Source organism: Camarhynchus parvulus, chromosome 27 (genome assembly GCF_901933205.1).
Source record: "Camarhynchus parvulus chromosome 27, STF_HiC, whole genome shotgun sequence".
In the NCBI taxonomy this organism is placed as follows: domain Eukaryota; kingdom Metazoa; phylum Chordata; class Aves; order Passeriformes; family Thraupidae; genus Camarhynchus; species Camarhynchus parvulus.
Genome location: NC_044597.1, coordinates 4,618,501 through 4,634,522, shown reverse-complemented (window position 1 = coordinate 4,634,522; position 16,022 = coordinate 4,618,501). Strand labels below are relative to the sequence as shown.

At 68.1% G+C, this 16,022-nt stretch overlaps 1 protein-coding gene across 1 annotated transcript; it reads right to left on the bottom strand.

The window, feature by feature from the left end:
- Positions 1–10,928: 10,928 nt before the first annotated feature.
- LOC115913816 (all-trans-retinol 13,14-reductase-like) lies at positions 10,929–15,759 on the bottom strand. Its single transcript, XM_030966041.1, has 11 exons — positions 15,497–15,759; positions 14,979–15,161; positions 14,281–14,510; positions 13,520–13,781; positions 12,949–13,146; positions 12,625–12,750; positions 12,080–12,218; positions 11,890–11,999; positions 11,588–11,754; positions 11,345–11,504; positions 10,929–11,074 (listed from the first exon to the last, which is right to left on the bottom strand). Exons 1-11 carry the CDS (start codon positions 15,672–15,674, stop codon positions 10,929–10,931), a joined length of 1,899 nt encoding a protein of 632 aa, XP_030821901.1. The 5' UTR covers positions 15,675–15,759.
- Positions 15,760–16,022: the final 263 nt, after the last annotated feature.

Below are 16,022 nucleotides of genomic sequence, written 5' to 3'. Positions count from 1 at the left end.
CCCACTTTGAATAAGAAGAAGAAAAAAAAAATAATAAAGAAGAAGAATATTTGAAAAAAAAAAAAAAAGCTGGAAAAGTCATCAGGATCCTCGGAAGCAGAATGGGAGATGCCGAGCGCAGGCCTGGGCTCCTGCAGGGGTTTGGGGGTTCCCACCCGGGACCCCCGTGCTCCTTGGGGGTGTTGGGGATGGGGGTGTCGCACTCAGCCCCCCCTTCAGCTTTTGGGGGAATCCCAGAGCCTTTCCCGCGAGTTCCAGACTGGTTTGTACTGGTGCAAACTGGGCGTGTGGCCACAGGGCTCAGAATGGAGGCGGCCACCCCAAAAAGAAAAGGGTCACCCCAAAATCTTCGGCGCCACCCCAAAAATTGGGGGATCCTCCCAAAAAAAAAAAAATCAGTGGTCGTGCCAAAAAGTTGGGGGATACCCAAAAAATGCGGTGGCTGCCCCAAAAGTTTTATGGGCGCCCCAAAAAGTCGGCGGCTGCCCCAAAAATCCACCAGGCCAGGGGGTGCCCTGAGGGTGGGGGGCGAGAATGGAGAGGGGCAGCCCCCTCCCCAGCCAATTTTGGGGGGGAAGCAGCTAAAAAAGGGGGTGCGGGGGGTTCGGGGCAGGGCGGGGGTTTGTTTGCCGAGGAGCTGGAGCAGACAGCGGCATCTGGAGCCGGTTAGCTCCCCCCGGCAGCCCAGACACATGGATCGGATTAATTCCCTTCTCTCTCCCCTCCTTCCCTTCCCTGGGCAGCCCCGAGAGCCGCTCCCGAGCCCCGGCTGCGTCCCCCTCACCTACAGGACCCCCCGCCAGGGCCGTGTCCCCCCCTCCCCACCTCGGTGAGGATGATGAGGGCCGTGTCCTGCCAGGTGTGACACGCAGGTGTCTGACCCCACCCCTGCCGTGTCCCCAACACCGAAAAGCCAAAGAGACCCCCCACCCCAATTCACACCGACCCCCGCATTGTGAGGACGCGGTGCCTCAGTTTCCCCCGCGGCGGCCGCAGCGCGGCACCGCCCCGGCTATTCCTGGTGGCCTCCGGCCCTGGGCGCCCTCAATTGCGGCGGCAGGGCCGAACCCCGTAATCACGGCCGCGACTCTCCCGGCTATTTCCAGGGCAAAATTGCTTAAATTGGCCTCCGCCATTGCCAACGCCGCCCTCGGCGGGGGCACCGCCGGCTCTGAGGGGGGGGGATGCCGTGTCACCAACGGGGACCCCCAAGTGCTGCTCGGGGTGTTCCTGCACTCCAGTGGGATGGGGAGATGGGGTGTGACCCCTGCTAGGGGCTGGGACCCCCCCTCGGGGGGCTCATTTCCCACTCTGTACCCCCACAGCCAGGGCTGGGGGTCACCCCTCATCTGCACCCCCTAATCCAGGGCTGGGACCCCCCACCCGAGGGGCTCATTTCCCACTCTGCACCCCCACATTCAGGGCTGGATGCTCCAGGGGGGCTCCTTCACACAATCTGAACCCCCACATCCAGGGCTGGGACCCTCTCGGGGGGGTCATTTCCCACTCTGTACCCCCACATTCCCCCCATAGCCAGGGCTGGGGGGGAATGGGGGTTACCCCCCATCTGCACCCCGTCACCCATGGCTGGGACCCCCTTGGGGGGCTCCTTCCCCCATCTGCACCCCCTCATTCAGGGCTGAGACCCCCTCAGGGGGCTCATCCCCCACATCCAGGCCTGGTTCCTTTTTGGGGGGTTGATCCCCCCCTTCTGAACCCCTGAATCACCACAGCCCCAGGCTGGGCCCCTCCTGGGGGGCTCCTTCCCCCCCTGCACCCCCTCATCCAGGGCTGCTCCTTCCTGGGGGGCTGGGCCCTTCCTGGGGGGCTCCTTCGCCCCTGCACCCCCTCACCGCAGGGCTCAGGTCTGGGCAGACCTGGGGGTGCCTGGGGGAGGTTTTTGGGGGTCCAGGGGTTGTTTTTTGGAGGGGGAGCAGCCGCCCAGGCCAGGCCCCAGTCTGGGCTCAGGGATGGAAACTCTGAGGGACGAGCTCCACGCCGAACATTTTCCGTTCCCGACTCCTTTTTTTTTTTTTTTCTTTCTATTCCTTTTTTTTTTTTTTTAAACATTTTTTTCCCTTCTCCTCTTCAGTTTCATTGAAGAATTTGCTGCCCCCCCACATCCCCCTGGGGAGGGGGCGATGCTCCCCATCCCCGTCCTGACCATGGCATTGGGGTGGGGATGTGGGGGTTCCCCTGAGCACCCCAGAACCTCGCGGGGAGGGGATCCCCCATCCCTGAACCCCCAGAAAAGCATGGCCAGGACCAGGAACGGGACAGGGATGGGGACAGGGATGGGGACAGGGATGGGGACAGGATGGGGACAGGGGTGGGGACAGGGGTGGGGACAGGGGTGGGGAGGGGGACAGGAGCGCTCGGGGACGGGATGGGGACCCCGAGCGCTGCCGGCGGCCCCGGTTCTGGCTGGAGCCGTCCCGGTGACCTCATCGGCCGTGGCTGGCCCGGTGCCCGCCGCCTGCCGGGCCCGGTGGCTCCGGTGCCACGTGGCCGGGTCGCGGCGCTGCCAGCCCCCGCCTCGCACCCTCTGCCGTGCCCATAGCGGGGAGGGCTGTACCCCAAAACCTTGGTGCGAGGGGCTGCAGACCCCAATACCCCCCCAGGAGGAAGGGGGTGAGGGGTTGGTGGGTTGGGGGTGGGTAGGGACAGACCTGTGGGGTGTCCTGTGTGTCCTGGGGGGCTCCTCTGGCACCGAGCTGTCCCCAAAACCCCAAACCCGGCCCGTTTTGGGGGGGTCTGAGTGCCAGGGGGGAGCCAGGCACTGCTGGGGGCTCTTGGCTTGGGCTCGGGGTATTTGGGTTGGTGGGAGGAGCTGTTGGGGTGGGGTCCTCAGGTGGTTTGGGTGATTGGGTTGGGGTCCTCGGGTTCCTGGGGCTGTTTGGGTTGGGGGATTGCTTGGGGTGGAGTGTTTGGGGTATTCGGGTATTTGGGGTTTGGAGTTGGGGAGCTCGGTTGTTGGGGTTGGGGTTTTTGGGGTATTTGTGTGGTTTGGGTTCCTGGGGTGGGGGTCAGGCTCCAGCTGTGGACTCAGGACCCCCCCACCCCAAAGGAGGAGCTGGGGCCAGGCAGGGGGAGCAGGGCTGTGCCCCCCCCGGCCCCAGCGAGGGTCCCTCCAGCTGGAGCTCGGCCCAGCAGCAGCAGCAGCAGCGATGCTCCAGCTCTTCCTCCTCCTCCTCCTCCTCCTCCTCCCGGCCCCACGTCAGCACCTCCCTGCCCGCTCCCCCAGCTCATCCCAGTTCCCTGCCAGGGGCCGGGAGCCGCACGGCCGAGGGGGGGTTAACTCTTCCCTCGCAGCCCGGCAGTGTCCCCCCGAGCCTCCCGTGTCCCCCCAGCCCCGCGGAACCCCCCAGACCGACCCAAGGGTTCCCCCAGCGCCACCCCTATCCCGTCATCAGCTCCCCATTCCTGATGGGGTGTCCCCCATTCCCCCAGTGTCCCCCCGATCCCCACAATGCCCCCCATCCCCGCAGTGTCCCCCCATTCCCCCAGTGTCCCCCCGATCCCCACAGCGATCCCCATCTCCTCGGAATTCCCGTTTCTGATGGGGTCCCCTCGTCCTTTCCATGTCCCCCCATCGTCCCCAAGGTGTCCCCCCGTCCCCACAATGTCCCCACGGTGTCCCCCCATCCCCACGGTGTCCCCCCATCCCCATGATGTCCCCCCCATCCCCACGGTGTCCCCCCATCCCCACGGTGTCCCCCCATCCCCATGATGCCCCCCGTCCCCACGGTGTCCCCACGGTGTCCCCCCGTCCCCACGGTGTCCCCCCCGTCCCCGCCACGTCCCTTTGGCACCGGGACTCGGCCGTCGTGGAAACAGAGCGGGGGGGGGGTGGGGGGGAACTGGGCGTGGTGTGCCCGGGTGGGCGTGGCCTGCGGGGAGGGGGCGCGGCCACCCAACAAAAGCTTTTCAAAGGGATGAAATTGGGGCAAAGCCAGAAAACTTTAAAAGCCTTTCCTCACCCCCCCACAAGAAAAAAACAACCCGGGCTCGTCCCTGGCTCTGCACACGTGTGAGGGGAAACTGAGGCACGGCAGGGCTGGAGGGGAGCACACGGTGTCCCCGTGTCGCGGGCGGTGCCGGGGGGTCCCGCACAGCAGCGGGGAGCAGGGGGGGTGTGTGTCCCCCCCTCGCGGGGACGCGGCGGGACCGGGACCGGGACCGGGCCCGTTCCGGGCGCTGCCTCCGCCCCCGGCGGGGCCGCTGGCGGCCGCACCCCCCGGAACGCGGGGCGGGCGCACGATGCCCCTGGCGAACACCCCGGCCCTGACACGTCCCCGGAGCTGCCTCCACGTCGGCAGCGGGAGGGGGCTGGGGGGGCTGGGGGGGGTCCCCGCCTTGTGCCGCGCCCCACCCTGCTCATCACGGGGGGGTCGGAACGGGGAGCACCCCCCGAGGGGACGGCAGGGCACCGGGCAGGGCTGGGGACAGCGCCACGGGCACGGCTGGCACTGCCACGCTGTGCCATGGGCAGGGCTGGGGACAGTGACACCGGCAGGGCTGGCACTGCCACTAGGGGTGTGCCACGCTGTGCCACCGGCAGGAGTGGGGACAGTGCCACCAGCAGGGCTGGCACTGCCACACGGTGCCACAGGCAGGGCTGGCGTGGGGCACTGGCAGCGCTTGGGGACACTCCATGGGCAGCACCGGGGGGCTGCACCCTCCAGACCACCGGCGGGACACACCAGGGCTGCCGGACCCGACCCGTGAAGGATCCATCCATCCATCCATCCATCCATCCATCCATCCATCCATCCATCCATCCATCCATCCATCCATCCATCCATCCATCCATCCATCCATCCATCCATCCATCCATCCATCCATCTAACCACTTTACACTCTTCTTATTTATTTCTCCCGCCATCCCTCTGCCCCTCCATCCCCACACGGGCTCGGCTGTGTGTAACCCCTGCGTGTGCCGAGGTGTGCCAGGTGTGTGTAACCCCTGCGTGTGCAGCCCCCCGCCTGTGTCACCCGTGTCCTCTCAGGGACATCCCCCCGGGGCCACCCCCGACCCCACGCGATGCCGCCATGGCCGCGGTGGCACCCTCAGCCCGTTCCGGTGCCGTTCCCGGTGGATCCCGGGCTGTTCCCCGGCCGGTGCCGGTGGCCGCGCTGCCGGCGCTGTCCGGCTCCATCCCCGCGGCCCGCAGCCAAATTCCTCCGCCTCCGCAGGAAGCCGGCGGCGCTGGCGGCGCAGCGGGGCCGGGCCCGGCCGGAGGGATGCCGGAGGGATGCCGGGGCGGAGGAGAGAAAGCGGCTCAGCCCCGAGCCGCCAGCGTCACGCTGGCAGCGGCAGCGGCGGCTCCTTCGAGGAAGCAGGCGAGGATCCGGCCCGTGACCGCCCTCGGCACGGCCTGGCCCGGCCGCGCTCGCTCGAGGAACCCGCGCGGCCCCGGGGAGCCCCAGACAGGGCGGGTTTGCTCCCCACGGCCGGAGCGTGAGGAGGGGGCGTCTCCTGGCGCGGCCGTCGCTGTCCCGGGAGCCTCAAGGGTGGGAGGAGAGAATGTTCGGCTCGGGCAGTGCCGGCGCTGTGTACCCGGGATTTCCATCCCTGGGTGCTGCTCCCATCCCTGGGCGTCGTTCCCATCCCCAGGTACCGCTCCAGGCCCCAGATGCTGCTCCCACAGCCCCGCTGTCCCTCCAAGGCCGGCTGATGTCCCCATCCCTGGGTCCCGCTCCTTTTCTCGGCGCTGAGCTCATCCTGATCCCCGCTCCCACCCCTGGGTGCTGCTCCCACCCTCGGTACCAACGCCCCCGGGCAGGAATCCCCATCCCCTCCTCCTTAAACCCTTCCCCCTCCCCGCGGTGGGCTCGGGGGGTCCCTCCCTGCTGCCGGCGCTGCTCAAACACAAACACGGCTCAGTGGAAAATGTGAGCGGCCGATAAGCGGGGCCGGCCCGGGGCCAACTGGAACAGCACGGGCTTGGCTGCGGAGCCCGGGCCGGGCGGGGAGCGGGGGAGCCGCCGGGGGGAACAGCTCGGGACTCCCTCGCACCTCGCTCCTCCCCGCCCCCGGCACCTCCCTGGCACCCGGCCCGGTCACAGGCGCGGGACACGGGGACAGAGGGGACACCGAGGTGCTCCGAGAATGGTGGCACCTGGCCCCGGGGCAGCCCTGCCCTGCAGAGGGGCAGAGACACCAGGGGTGGTGGCGGGATGGAAATGCCCTGGGATGGTGACAAAAGGGAAGGATGAGGTGCCCAGGGTGGTGACAAGAGGAGAGGAGGAAGTGCCCTGGGATGGTGACAACAGAAGAGGATGAGGTGCCCAGGGATGGTGGCACCTGGGTGGCACAGAGATGCCCAGGGACAGTGGCACATGGACAGCACAGAGATGCCCGTGGGTGATGCTGGGTGGGCAGGATGGAGATGCTCAGGGATGGTGCTGGATGGAGAGGTTAGTGACACCCCGGGATGGTGACAGATGGGGACAGTTAAGATGTTCAGGGATGGTGACATGTGCAGGACAGAGATGCCCGGGAATTGTGCTGGGTGGGGGGGATGGAGACACCCAGGGATGGTGGCACATGGGGGGATGGAGATGCCCAGGGTCGGTGCCAGGTGAGCAGGATGCAGGTGCCCGGTGCCGGTGCCAGGTGAGCAGGATGCAGGTGCCCAGGGCCGCTGCCAGGAGGGCACCGGGAGGTGCAAGGCCGGTGCCCCGGCCGGAGGTGTGTGGGCCGGGAGCAGCCGCGGCCGAGGAGCCCGTTTGTTTCTCATTAGCGGCTCTTGGCAGGAGCTGTGGAAAAAATCGCTTCAAACAGGGAGCTGGAAGGGAAAAGGCTGGGCCGAGGGAGGGGAGAGAGGGGCCGCGGTGGGGAAGGGGGGCACGGGGCCAGGCGGGGGCGGGGAGGGGGCTGGGGGACGGCGGCCCGGATGGGGTGTGGGGATGGGGACAGGGGGACGCACGGGGTCCTCTCGGCGGCGTCGCGGTGGCCGAGGAGTGGCAACGGGGTCCGCGTGAGGATCTCGGCCGTGCACACTCGGACACGCTTGCACACGCGTGTGCACAGGGCAGGAGCACAGCGCGTGTGTGCGCAGCCGGCGGTCCCAGCGGCCCTGGGGAGGGGACGGGGACACGCGGGCGGGCACCTCCCTCCGCACGGGGCATGCCGGGGAAACCGAGGCACCGGGACCCCGGCCCCGCCGCAGCCACCGCCGGTTCTCACGGGTTTTGGGGGGTCCCGTCCCCTCGGGTTGCGCAACCCCCGAGGCGGCCCGGAGCGGGCGGGGAGCGCGGGGCACCCGGGTCCTCCCTGCCTCGGAGCGCGGCGAGGATTCTGCGGGGACAGCGGCGGTGTCACCCCGCGGTGGCCATGCCCGCGTGGCTCCGGTGCCCGGCTGTCCCGCGGGTCCCCTCCGGGACGCCGCCCTGGCCTGGGAAACCGGAGAGCGGCGGGGTCAGCTGGGGACACGGCTGGGGATGGCGCTGGTCCCTGCGCCGGGGCTGGTGGCACCGTGGCAGCCCTGGCAGCCGGGAGCGGGGTTGGCACAGGCGTCCCTGCAGGCACAGGGTCCGTGTGCCAGGGGATGGTGGGCGTGTGTGACCGTGTGTGTGTGCCCAGGTGTGCCCAGGTGTGCCCAGGTGTGCCCAGGTGGGTGCACCCGCCGTGGTGGATGTTTCTGCCTCCAGCTGGGATTTCATTCCCCGCGGCTGGTGTGGAATGAGGAGCCCGAAGGGGGCCCCGGGTACCCTCCCATGCCCTGGGCGACACCAGGGGACACCAACGCAGCGCCCTGAGCTGGGCTCAGGGGGCAGCACCCGGCCCTGGGGGGTGAAGGACCCCGTGTCCGGCAGCAGAGACTCAGCAAAATCGCTTCAGCCAGGACTGAGGGGGGTTCCCCTGGTTGAGGGGGGCTCTGCCGCATCGGGAGGCCGATTTTGGGGGGTCCCCACCAAGGCATGGGAGGACATGTGGCGGTAAATCCCTCGCTAAGCTCTTGAGCCAATTACGCGGCTGGAGCTGCCTGACCCGTGCGGCCAAGCCCCGGTGCCCCGGGCAGCCCTAAACCCCTTAGGGGGATGATCCTGCTTAGGGCATCCCACAGCCCGATCCCTGCAACCCTCCGCGGCTCCAGCTCCCCCTCCCAAACCCTCCCCACCAGCCTTGTCCCCTCTGCCACCGCCTCCTCGTCTGCTCTTGGGCCACTCACCTGCTTTGTCACCCTCTGCCGTGGGGCCGGGGGCGCAGCGTGGGGCACCTCCGGGTCACCCCTGAATCACCCCTGAATCACCCCTGAATCACCCCCGGACCACCCCTGAATCACCCCCGGATCACCTACCGGCTCTCCCCACGGATCACCCCTGAATCAACCCCGGATCACCCCTGGATTGACCCTGGGTTGCCCCCAGATCGCCCCTGGTTCATTCCCTGGATCACCCACCTGCTGTCCCCTCGGATCACCCACAAATCACCCTCGGATCGCCCCTGGATCACCCCCGAATCACCCCCAGATCGCCCCCGGATCACCCCCAGACACCCCTGGTTCATTCCCCGGATCGCCCCCGCGTCACCCACCTGCTCTCCCTCCGTATCACCCCCAAATCACCCCCGGATCACCCCTGGTTCATTCCCCGAATCAGCCCCGGTTCATTCCCCGAATCAGCCCCGGTTCATTCTCCGAATCAGCCCCGGATCGCCCCCTGCTCACCCTCCGCTGGCCCCGGCGCGGGGCTCAGGCGCTGATGGGATTTAGGAGCTTACAGCGCTGAGCCGGCGGCTCTTCACACCCGCGGCGGGATCCCGCTCCTTCGGCCTCGCCGCTGCCTCCTCGCCCTCCCCTCGGCCCGGGCACTGCTCCCTCCAGGGCCAGCGGTCCCCTGTGCCACCCCGAGCACCTCCTGTGTCACCCTGAGCACGCCCTGCGCCACCCGGGCCACCCCTCATCCCCCCGGTTCGGGGACAGCCCCCTCAGCAAGGTGCCAGCCCCCCTTGGCACGGTCCCACCCTTCAAAAAAAACCCCAGAATGACCCAAATCAGCCCGAAGCGCCCCACGGCGGGGTGTCCCGAGGGCCCCCCACCCAGGGCAAGGTGCGCAGCGGGGCAGGGAGGGTGCAAAGGGCGCGGGTTGGGACGCTGGGCGCGGGCCCTGGCGTGGCCCCGGTCCAGAGGGCGGCGGTGGCACCGAGGGGACGCGGCGGCGCCGGGGGACACCGGGTTCGTTGGCGGGGGGTCCCTGGGGACGGGGGAATGGGGGCATGGAGAGACCCTGGGAGCTGGGGGTGGGTGCAGACAGGGAGGGGGGACATGCCCGCCCCCAGCACGCACCTCTCGGCGTCCCCAGGGCCATGGTCTTCATCATCGCCATCACCTTCGTAGCCATCACCGTCCTCCTCCTCATCTTCCACATCCTCCGCAAGCTCTGCCAGGAGCCCGTGCCCCCCCCCGCCTACAGGAGCCCGCAGGGCGCCCCTCCCGCCCCGCCCTATAGAGACCCCCAGGGCTCCGTGCCCCCCGCGCTGTCCCTGATGCCCACCGTGCCCAGCCTGCCCAGCGCCGCCATCCCCGCAGGGGCTGGAGCCCCCGCCCTACAGCGAGGTGGGTCCCGCCCGGTGGGGCTGGGCTGAGCCCGCGATGGGGCCGGGGATGGCTGTGGGGTGATGGGATGTGGGGTGGGGGGTGATGGGAATGTGGGATGATGGGATGTGGGGTGATGGGGTTATGGGATGCTGGTCTGCCTTGCCCACTCAGGGGGACATCCTGGGGAACCCCCTGAGTGTGCCCTATGTCCCCCCACACTGACACTCCTCGCCCTCAGGTGACAGCCAAGCCCTTCCTGTACCCCCTGCCCGAGGGGCCGTGCCCCCAATGCAGCCACAACCCCACAGCTCAGCCCCCCTTCAGCGCCCGGACCTAGAGGTGACCTCCAAGGACAGCTGGTGACAACCTCCCCGCCACTCAGGGGGACACAGACCCTTCGGGACCACCTGGATGGCCCCGTTTCCCCAAGCCATCCCACTGAGATTCCCCCTATTTATTATATTTAAAAGTGTAAAGAATTCCAGACTCTGCTGGGGGGAGGGCAGGGCTGGGGAAGCTCTGGGAGTACAGAGGGAGAAGGGAGGGGAGATTAAGGGGGGTCTGCACCCTCCATTCACCCCCAGCTGTGGGTGCTGCCTGCGCCCATCCCCATCCCAACCCTGTCTGCATCCCAGTCTCACCCCTATCCCCATTCCCATTCCATCCCCATCTCCATCCCAACTGTCTCTCCAAACCAGTGTCACCTCTATCTCCATCCAACCCTGTCTGCATCCCAGTCTCACCCCTATCCCCATTCCCATCCCATCCCTGTCCCCATCCCTATTCCAGTCCCCATCCTGTCCCTATCCCATCTCCATCCCCATCCCAACCCTCTCTCCATCCCAGTCTCACCCCATCCCCATTCCCATCCCATCTCCATCCCATCCCTGTCCCCATCCCTATTCCAGTCCCTTTCCCATCCCTCTCTCACCCCATCCCCATTCCCATCCCATCCCTATCCCCATCCCCATCCCGTCCCTATCCCATCTCCATCCCCATCCCAACCCTCTCTCCATCCCTGTCTCACCCCTATCCCCATTCCCATCTGATCCCCATCTCCATCCCAACTGTCTCTCCATCCCAGTGTCACCTCTATCCCCATCCCCATCCCATCCCCATCCCATCTCTGTCCCCATCCCGTCCCTATCCCATCTCCATCCCAATCCCAACCCTCTCTCTGTCCCAGTCTCACCCCTATCCCCATGCCCATCCCATTCCCCTCCCATTCCCATCCCATCCCATCCCTATTCCAGTCCCTTTCCCATCCCTCTCCCACCCCCATCTCCATCCCCTCCCCAAAGACAGCTGCTGGCCACTGGGACATCGGGGTTTATTGAGCCGGGAGCCACTCCCAGCCCGAGGCCAGCTGTCCCCGCTGTCCCCTCAGGCCGTGTGGCGGCCCTGGCGCCGCTTGATTTTCCTCTTGAGGAGCAGCAGGTCCAGGTAGAGCAGGCGGCCCAGGACGGCGGAGGCGCAGAGCAGCCCCCCGTGCACGGCCCCCGCCAGCCCGCAGGAGAACACGTCCTGCCCTGAGGAACAGCCACGCACCGTGCGACAGGGGACACACGGCCACCCCCGGGGCGGGACAGAGCCGCCACCATGGGGGACGTGGCCACCAGAGCCGCAGGGACAGCACCCAGGGTGTGGAGCCGGACGCGAGGACAGCAGGACACGGGGACAGCAGGACACGGGGACAGCAGCACACGGGGACAGCAGGACACGGGGACAGCAGGACACAGGGACAGCAAGACACGGGGACAGCAGGACACGGGGACAGCAGCACGGGGACAGCCCCTCACCTGTCAGGTAGAGGTTCCTGACGGGCGTGTCGGGCCTCAGGGCGGCCACGGCGGCGGGGCTGAAGCGGCGCAGGTCGTGCTCCGTGCCGTACATCTCCCCCCGCGCCGCCCCCAGGTAGTGCTGGTTGCTCAGCGGCGACGCCGCCTCCACGAACTCCACCTGGGCAGGACGGGGGGTTCACGGCGTGCCAGGGGGCATCAGGGGGCATGGCTGGGCACCCCGGCCCTGTGGGACACCCCCACCTTGTCGCGCAGGTGCGGGAAGCGGAGCAGGGCTCTCTCCAGCAGCCGCTGGGCGATGTCCATCTTGTAGCGCTGGTATTCGGGGCCGCGGTGGCGGGGGCGGCTCCCGGCCCACTCCTCGAACCACTCGTAGCGCGCCATGGTCAGGATGGTCATGCAGGACCTGCCTGCGGGGCGGGGACAGCCGGTGACACCCCGCGGGGGTGGCGGTGGCGGCGCCCACCCCGTGCCCAGGGGATTGAGGAGCCTCCGAGCCCGCGGAGGGGAGCTGGGGGGTCGCGGGAGCCCCCCGCGGAGGGTACCTGGGTGCCGCTGCTCGTACGTGGGGTCCTTGGCGGCGGGGAAGGTGATGAACATCATGGCCAGGTTGTCGGGGACATCATCGCGGCTCAGGGCGGCGTAGCGGGTCATCCTGCGGGAACACAGGGCTGGGATGCCCCCCGTGCCCCCCAGCCGCCCCCCGTGCCCGCCCCGCGGTGCCAGAGCCCTCACATGGCATCCAGGTCGTTGTGGGGGTAGATCCAGAAGTTGGTGGGGGGCAGGCGCAGCTCGGCCGCGCTGCCCCGCAGCCCCACGAACACCAGGAAGGAGCCCATGCCCGGCCGCAGCATGGCCAGGAGGGAGCGCACACCTGCGGGGACACGGCGGGGACACCTGAGCAGGGCAGGGGACATGGGGGTGGCACTGGAACCTGTGCAGGGGACACGGGGATGGCACCTGAGCCTGGGGGTGGCACCTGAGCCCGGGCAGGGACATGGGGGTGGCACCTGTGCAGGGACACGGAGGTGGCACCTGAGCCTGGGCAGGGACTCGGGGATGGCACCTGAGCCTGGACAGGGACATTGGGGGGGCACCTGATCCTGCCTGGGGTTGGCACCAGACCCTGCCCGTGCAGGGGACACAGGGGTGGCATCTGACCCTGTCCAGGCAGGGACACGGGGGTGCCAGAAACGATGAGCTCTGGGCATGCTGGGGACACCGGGGATGCTGGTGACACTGAGGACACGAGCGCCGCGGGCACACGAGCGCCACATTACCGGGGTGGCTGCGGACGTGGGGGGGCAGCAGCTTCCCGAAGGTGTTGAAGACCCCGGCGTCGGAGATGACCAGGGGGGCGCGGATCTCCAGCTCCTCCTCGCCGGGCCCCGCCCGCACCGCCACCCCTGGGGACCGCGGCGGGGTCAGGGGACACGCGGGGTGCCACCACCGCCTCCCCATCCCTCGGAGGGTCCCAATGGGGTCAGGGGACACGCGGGGCGCCACCACCGCCTCCCCGTCCCTCGGAGGGTCCCAATGGGGTCAGGGGACACGCGGGGCGCCACCACCGCCTCCCCGTCCCCTCGGAGGGTCCCCGCGCTCACCCAGGGCGGTGCCGTCGGCGCTGACGAGCACGCGCGTGACGGGGGCGCGCACGAGCACGGCCCCCCCCGCGCGCTCGATGACGGGCACGGCGTGGAAGGCGACCTCGCTGGCCCCCCCCCGCGGGTACCAGGCCCCGCGCTGGTAGTGGTGAACCATGAGGGCGTTCACCAGGAAGCTCGAGTCCCGCGGGGCCGTGCCTGCGGCGACACCAGGGGGGGACACGGGCACGGCTGGAGGCCGCCGCAGCCCTCCCGTGTCGCGACAAAGCGCTCCTCGCCGCGATATCGCCCTCCCTTATTGCGACACAGCCCTCCGCTGTCACCACGGTGCCTTCCCATACCGCGACACATCCTTTTACTATCACGACACGGCCCTCCCGCAGTGTCACGTGGCCCTTCTGTATCGCGACACTGCTCTTCCCGCCGCCCCCATGCCAACACAGCGCTGCCCATATCGCGATGGTGCAGCCCCCTGTCGCGACACAACCGCCGCCACTGCAGTACCGCCCGCCTCCTCCACCTGGCGCCCTCCCTGTCGCGACAGCCCCTCCCTGTCGCGACAGCCCCTGACCGTAGAAGAGGTATCCGAAGAGGGCGCGCAGGTCGGGGTTGGAGGTGAGGCGGGCGGCGGCCTGGCTGTGGCTGGTGGTGGCCATGCGGAACACGGGGGACAGGCGGGGCAGGAGCCCCGAGCGCAGCAGGGCGGTGACGAGCCAGCGTGGGGACAGCTTCAGCAGGGCCAGCAGCGCCGCGTGCCGCGAGGCCACCTGCGGGACAGCCACCGTGCCACCGCCACCGCCCGCGGCAGCTGGGGACAGCCTGAGCGAGGCCACCTGTGTGACATCACCATGTGCCACCAGCCACACTGCCCTGCCCGGCCACCACCGTGTCCTCAGGACTGTCACCGCTGTGGCCCCAGGGCCACCCGTGGCTCAGCAGCTGTCCCCCCAATATCCATGTCCTCATTATCTCCAGAACTTGTCCCTATCATGCCCATCACCTGTGTCCCCTCTGTGTCCCTTCTGTGCCCACTGCTTTTGTCCCCACCGTTCCCACCACCCTTTCCCCATCACCCATGTCCCCACCACCACTGTCACTTTTGTCCCCACCGTTCCCACCACCCTTTCCCTATCACACCCATCACCCATTGTCACTTTTGTCCCCACCATTCCCACCACACCCATCACCCATGTCCCCACCACCACTGCCACTTGTGTCCCCACTGTCCCCACAGCCCCTTCCCCACCACAACCACCTCCACGTCCCCATCAGTGCCACCACCCCAAGATGGCCCTTCCTTGGGGACATGCGGAGGTGACCCCAAGGCCACACCTTGGAGAGCTTCATGAACTCCCTGATGGCCTCCTTGTCCTCGGGGAACTGCTCCTCCAGCGCGGTGACAAAGGCCACCTTGCCCGAGCGCAGCAGGTAGCGCCGGGCCCCCAGGGTCACCTCGTCATAGGGGTCGGGCAGGCGGTGCCAGCAGAGCTGCCCGTCTGTCACCTGGTCCAGGGCCACCCGCAGGAGGCTCCCCTCGTGCAGCTGCCCCACGTAGTGGATGCCTGAGGTGTGGGGACAAGGGACACGGTAGGGGACAGAGGGGACAGTGCTTGGACACGCGGAGGGAGCGGCCCCTGGAGGGCAGGGTTGGCTTTAGTGGGGCACTGAGGGGTGGGGGTGGGACGTGGACAGGGCAGGGACACCAGGGACACCAGGGACAGGGTAGGGACAGGGCAGGGACACCAGGGACACCAGGGACACCAGGGACACCAGGGACAGGGCACAGACAGGGCAGGGACATGTCAGGGACAGGGCAGGGACACGGCAAGGACAGGGACATGGCAGGGATGGGGCACACACCAAGGCTGGCGGCAGGTTCACAGTGGGGCTGCAGGGACAGGGGGTGACAGGGAGTGATGGAAGGTGACAGGAGGTGACAGGGGCTGACAGGGGGTGACAGGGAGTGATGGAAGGTGACAGGAGGTGACAGGAGGTGACAGGGGGTGACAGGGCTGCCCGGGGGTCCTCACCCACGTCGAACTCCACGCCGTGCTGCTGGAAGGTGTGGCAGCACCCCCCGGCCTGGTCGTGCTGCTCCAGCACCAGCACCCGCCTGCCCGCCTTGGCCAGGGTGGCGGCCACCGCCAGGCCCCCCACGCCACTGCCGATGACCACAGCGTCCAGCGGGGCTGGGACACGCCGGGCACTGAACCCTGCACACACACACGGGTGTGACAGTGACCGCCAGGACACTGAACCCTGCACACACACACAGGGGTGTGACAGTGACTGCCAGGGACACTGAGCTCTGCACACACACACAGGGGTGTGACAGTGACTGCCAGGGACACTGAGCTCTGCACAGCCAGCACTGCACAGGACACACGGACACAGGGACACAGGGACACACACAGGGGTGTGACAGTGACTGCCAGGGACACTGAGCTCTGCACACACACACACAGGGGTGACAGTGACCACCAGGGACACTGAGCTCTGCACAGGACACACAGACACAGGGACACAGGGACACACGGGGAGCACTCACCCTGCTTCAGGACCCTGTCCCGGGCACGCTGGTCGGTCACCAGGGGCCGTGGTGGCTCCAGGGGTGGCCCTGAGAAGGGGTTGCCGGACGGGGCCAGCAGCCGATGGGCCACCCGGGCCAGGGCCAGCGTGGCCAGGGCCACCGGCAGCAGCAGCAGCAGCAGCAGCACGGGCCACATGGCTGTCACTGCGTGGGGCTGTGTATGGACACGGCAGGGACACACAGGAACACGCACGGACACGGCAGGGACACTCACAGACACTCACAGACACACAGGGACAAAACAGGGACACGGCAGGGACACACACAGACAAGCAGGGACACGCACAGACACGTATGGACGTGACAGGGACACAGCAGAGACACTCACAGACACACAGGGACAAAAGAGGGACACAGAGGGACACACACGGACACACAGGGACACACACAGACACTCACAGACACATATGGACACAGCAGGGACACGGCCCAGCCCAGCACGTGCAGCCCCAGCCCTTATAGGCACGGCAGCTTAGGGACACGG

Excerpts from the sequence above, each read along its gene's own strand:
- LOC115913816 (XM_030966041.1), bottom strand. The coding sequence starts at position 15,674 with ATGTGGCCCGTGCTGCTGCTGCTGCTGCTGCTGCCGGTGGCCCTGGCC. Across the intron at positions 13,782-14,280 it reads AGTTCATGAAGCTCTCCAAG|GTGGCCTCGCTCAGGCTGTC; the intron begins GTGTGGCCTTGG and ends GATGTCACACAG. Across the intron at positions 12,751-12,948 it reads CGCCGACGGCACCGCCCTGG|GGGTGGCGGTGCGGGCGGGG; the intron begins GTGAGCGCGGGG and ends CGCGGTCCCCAG.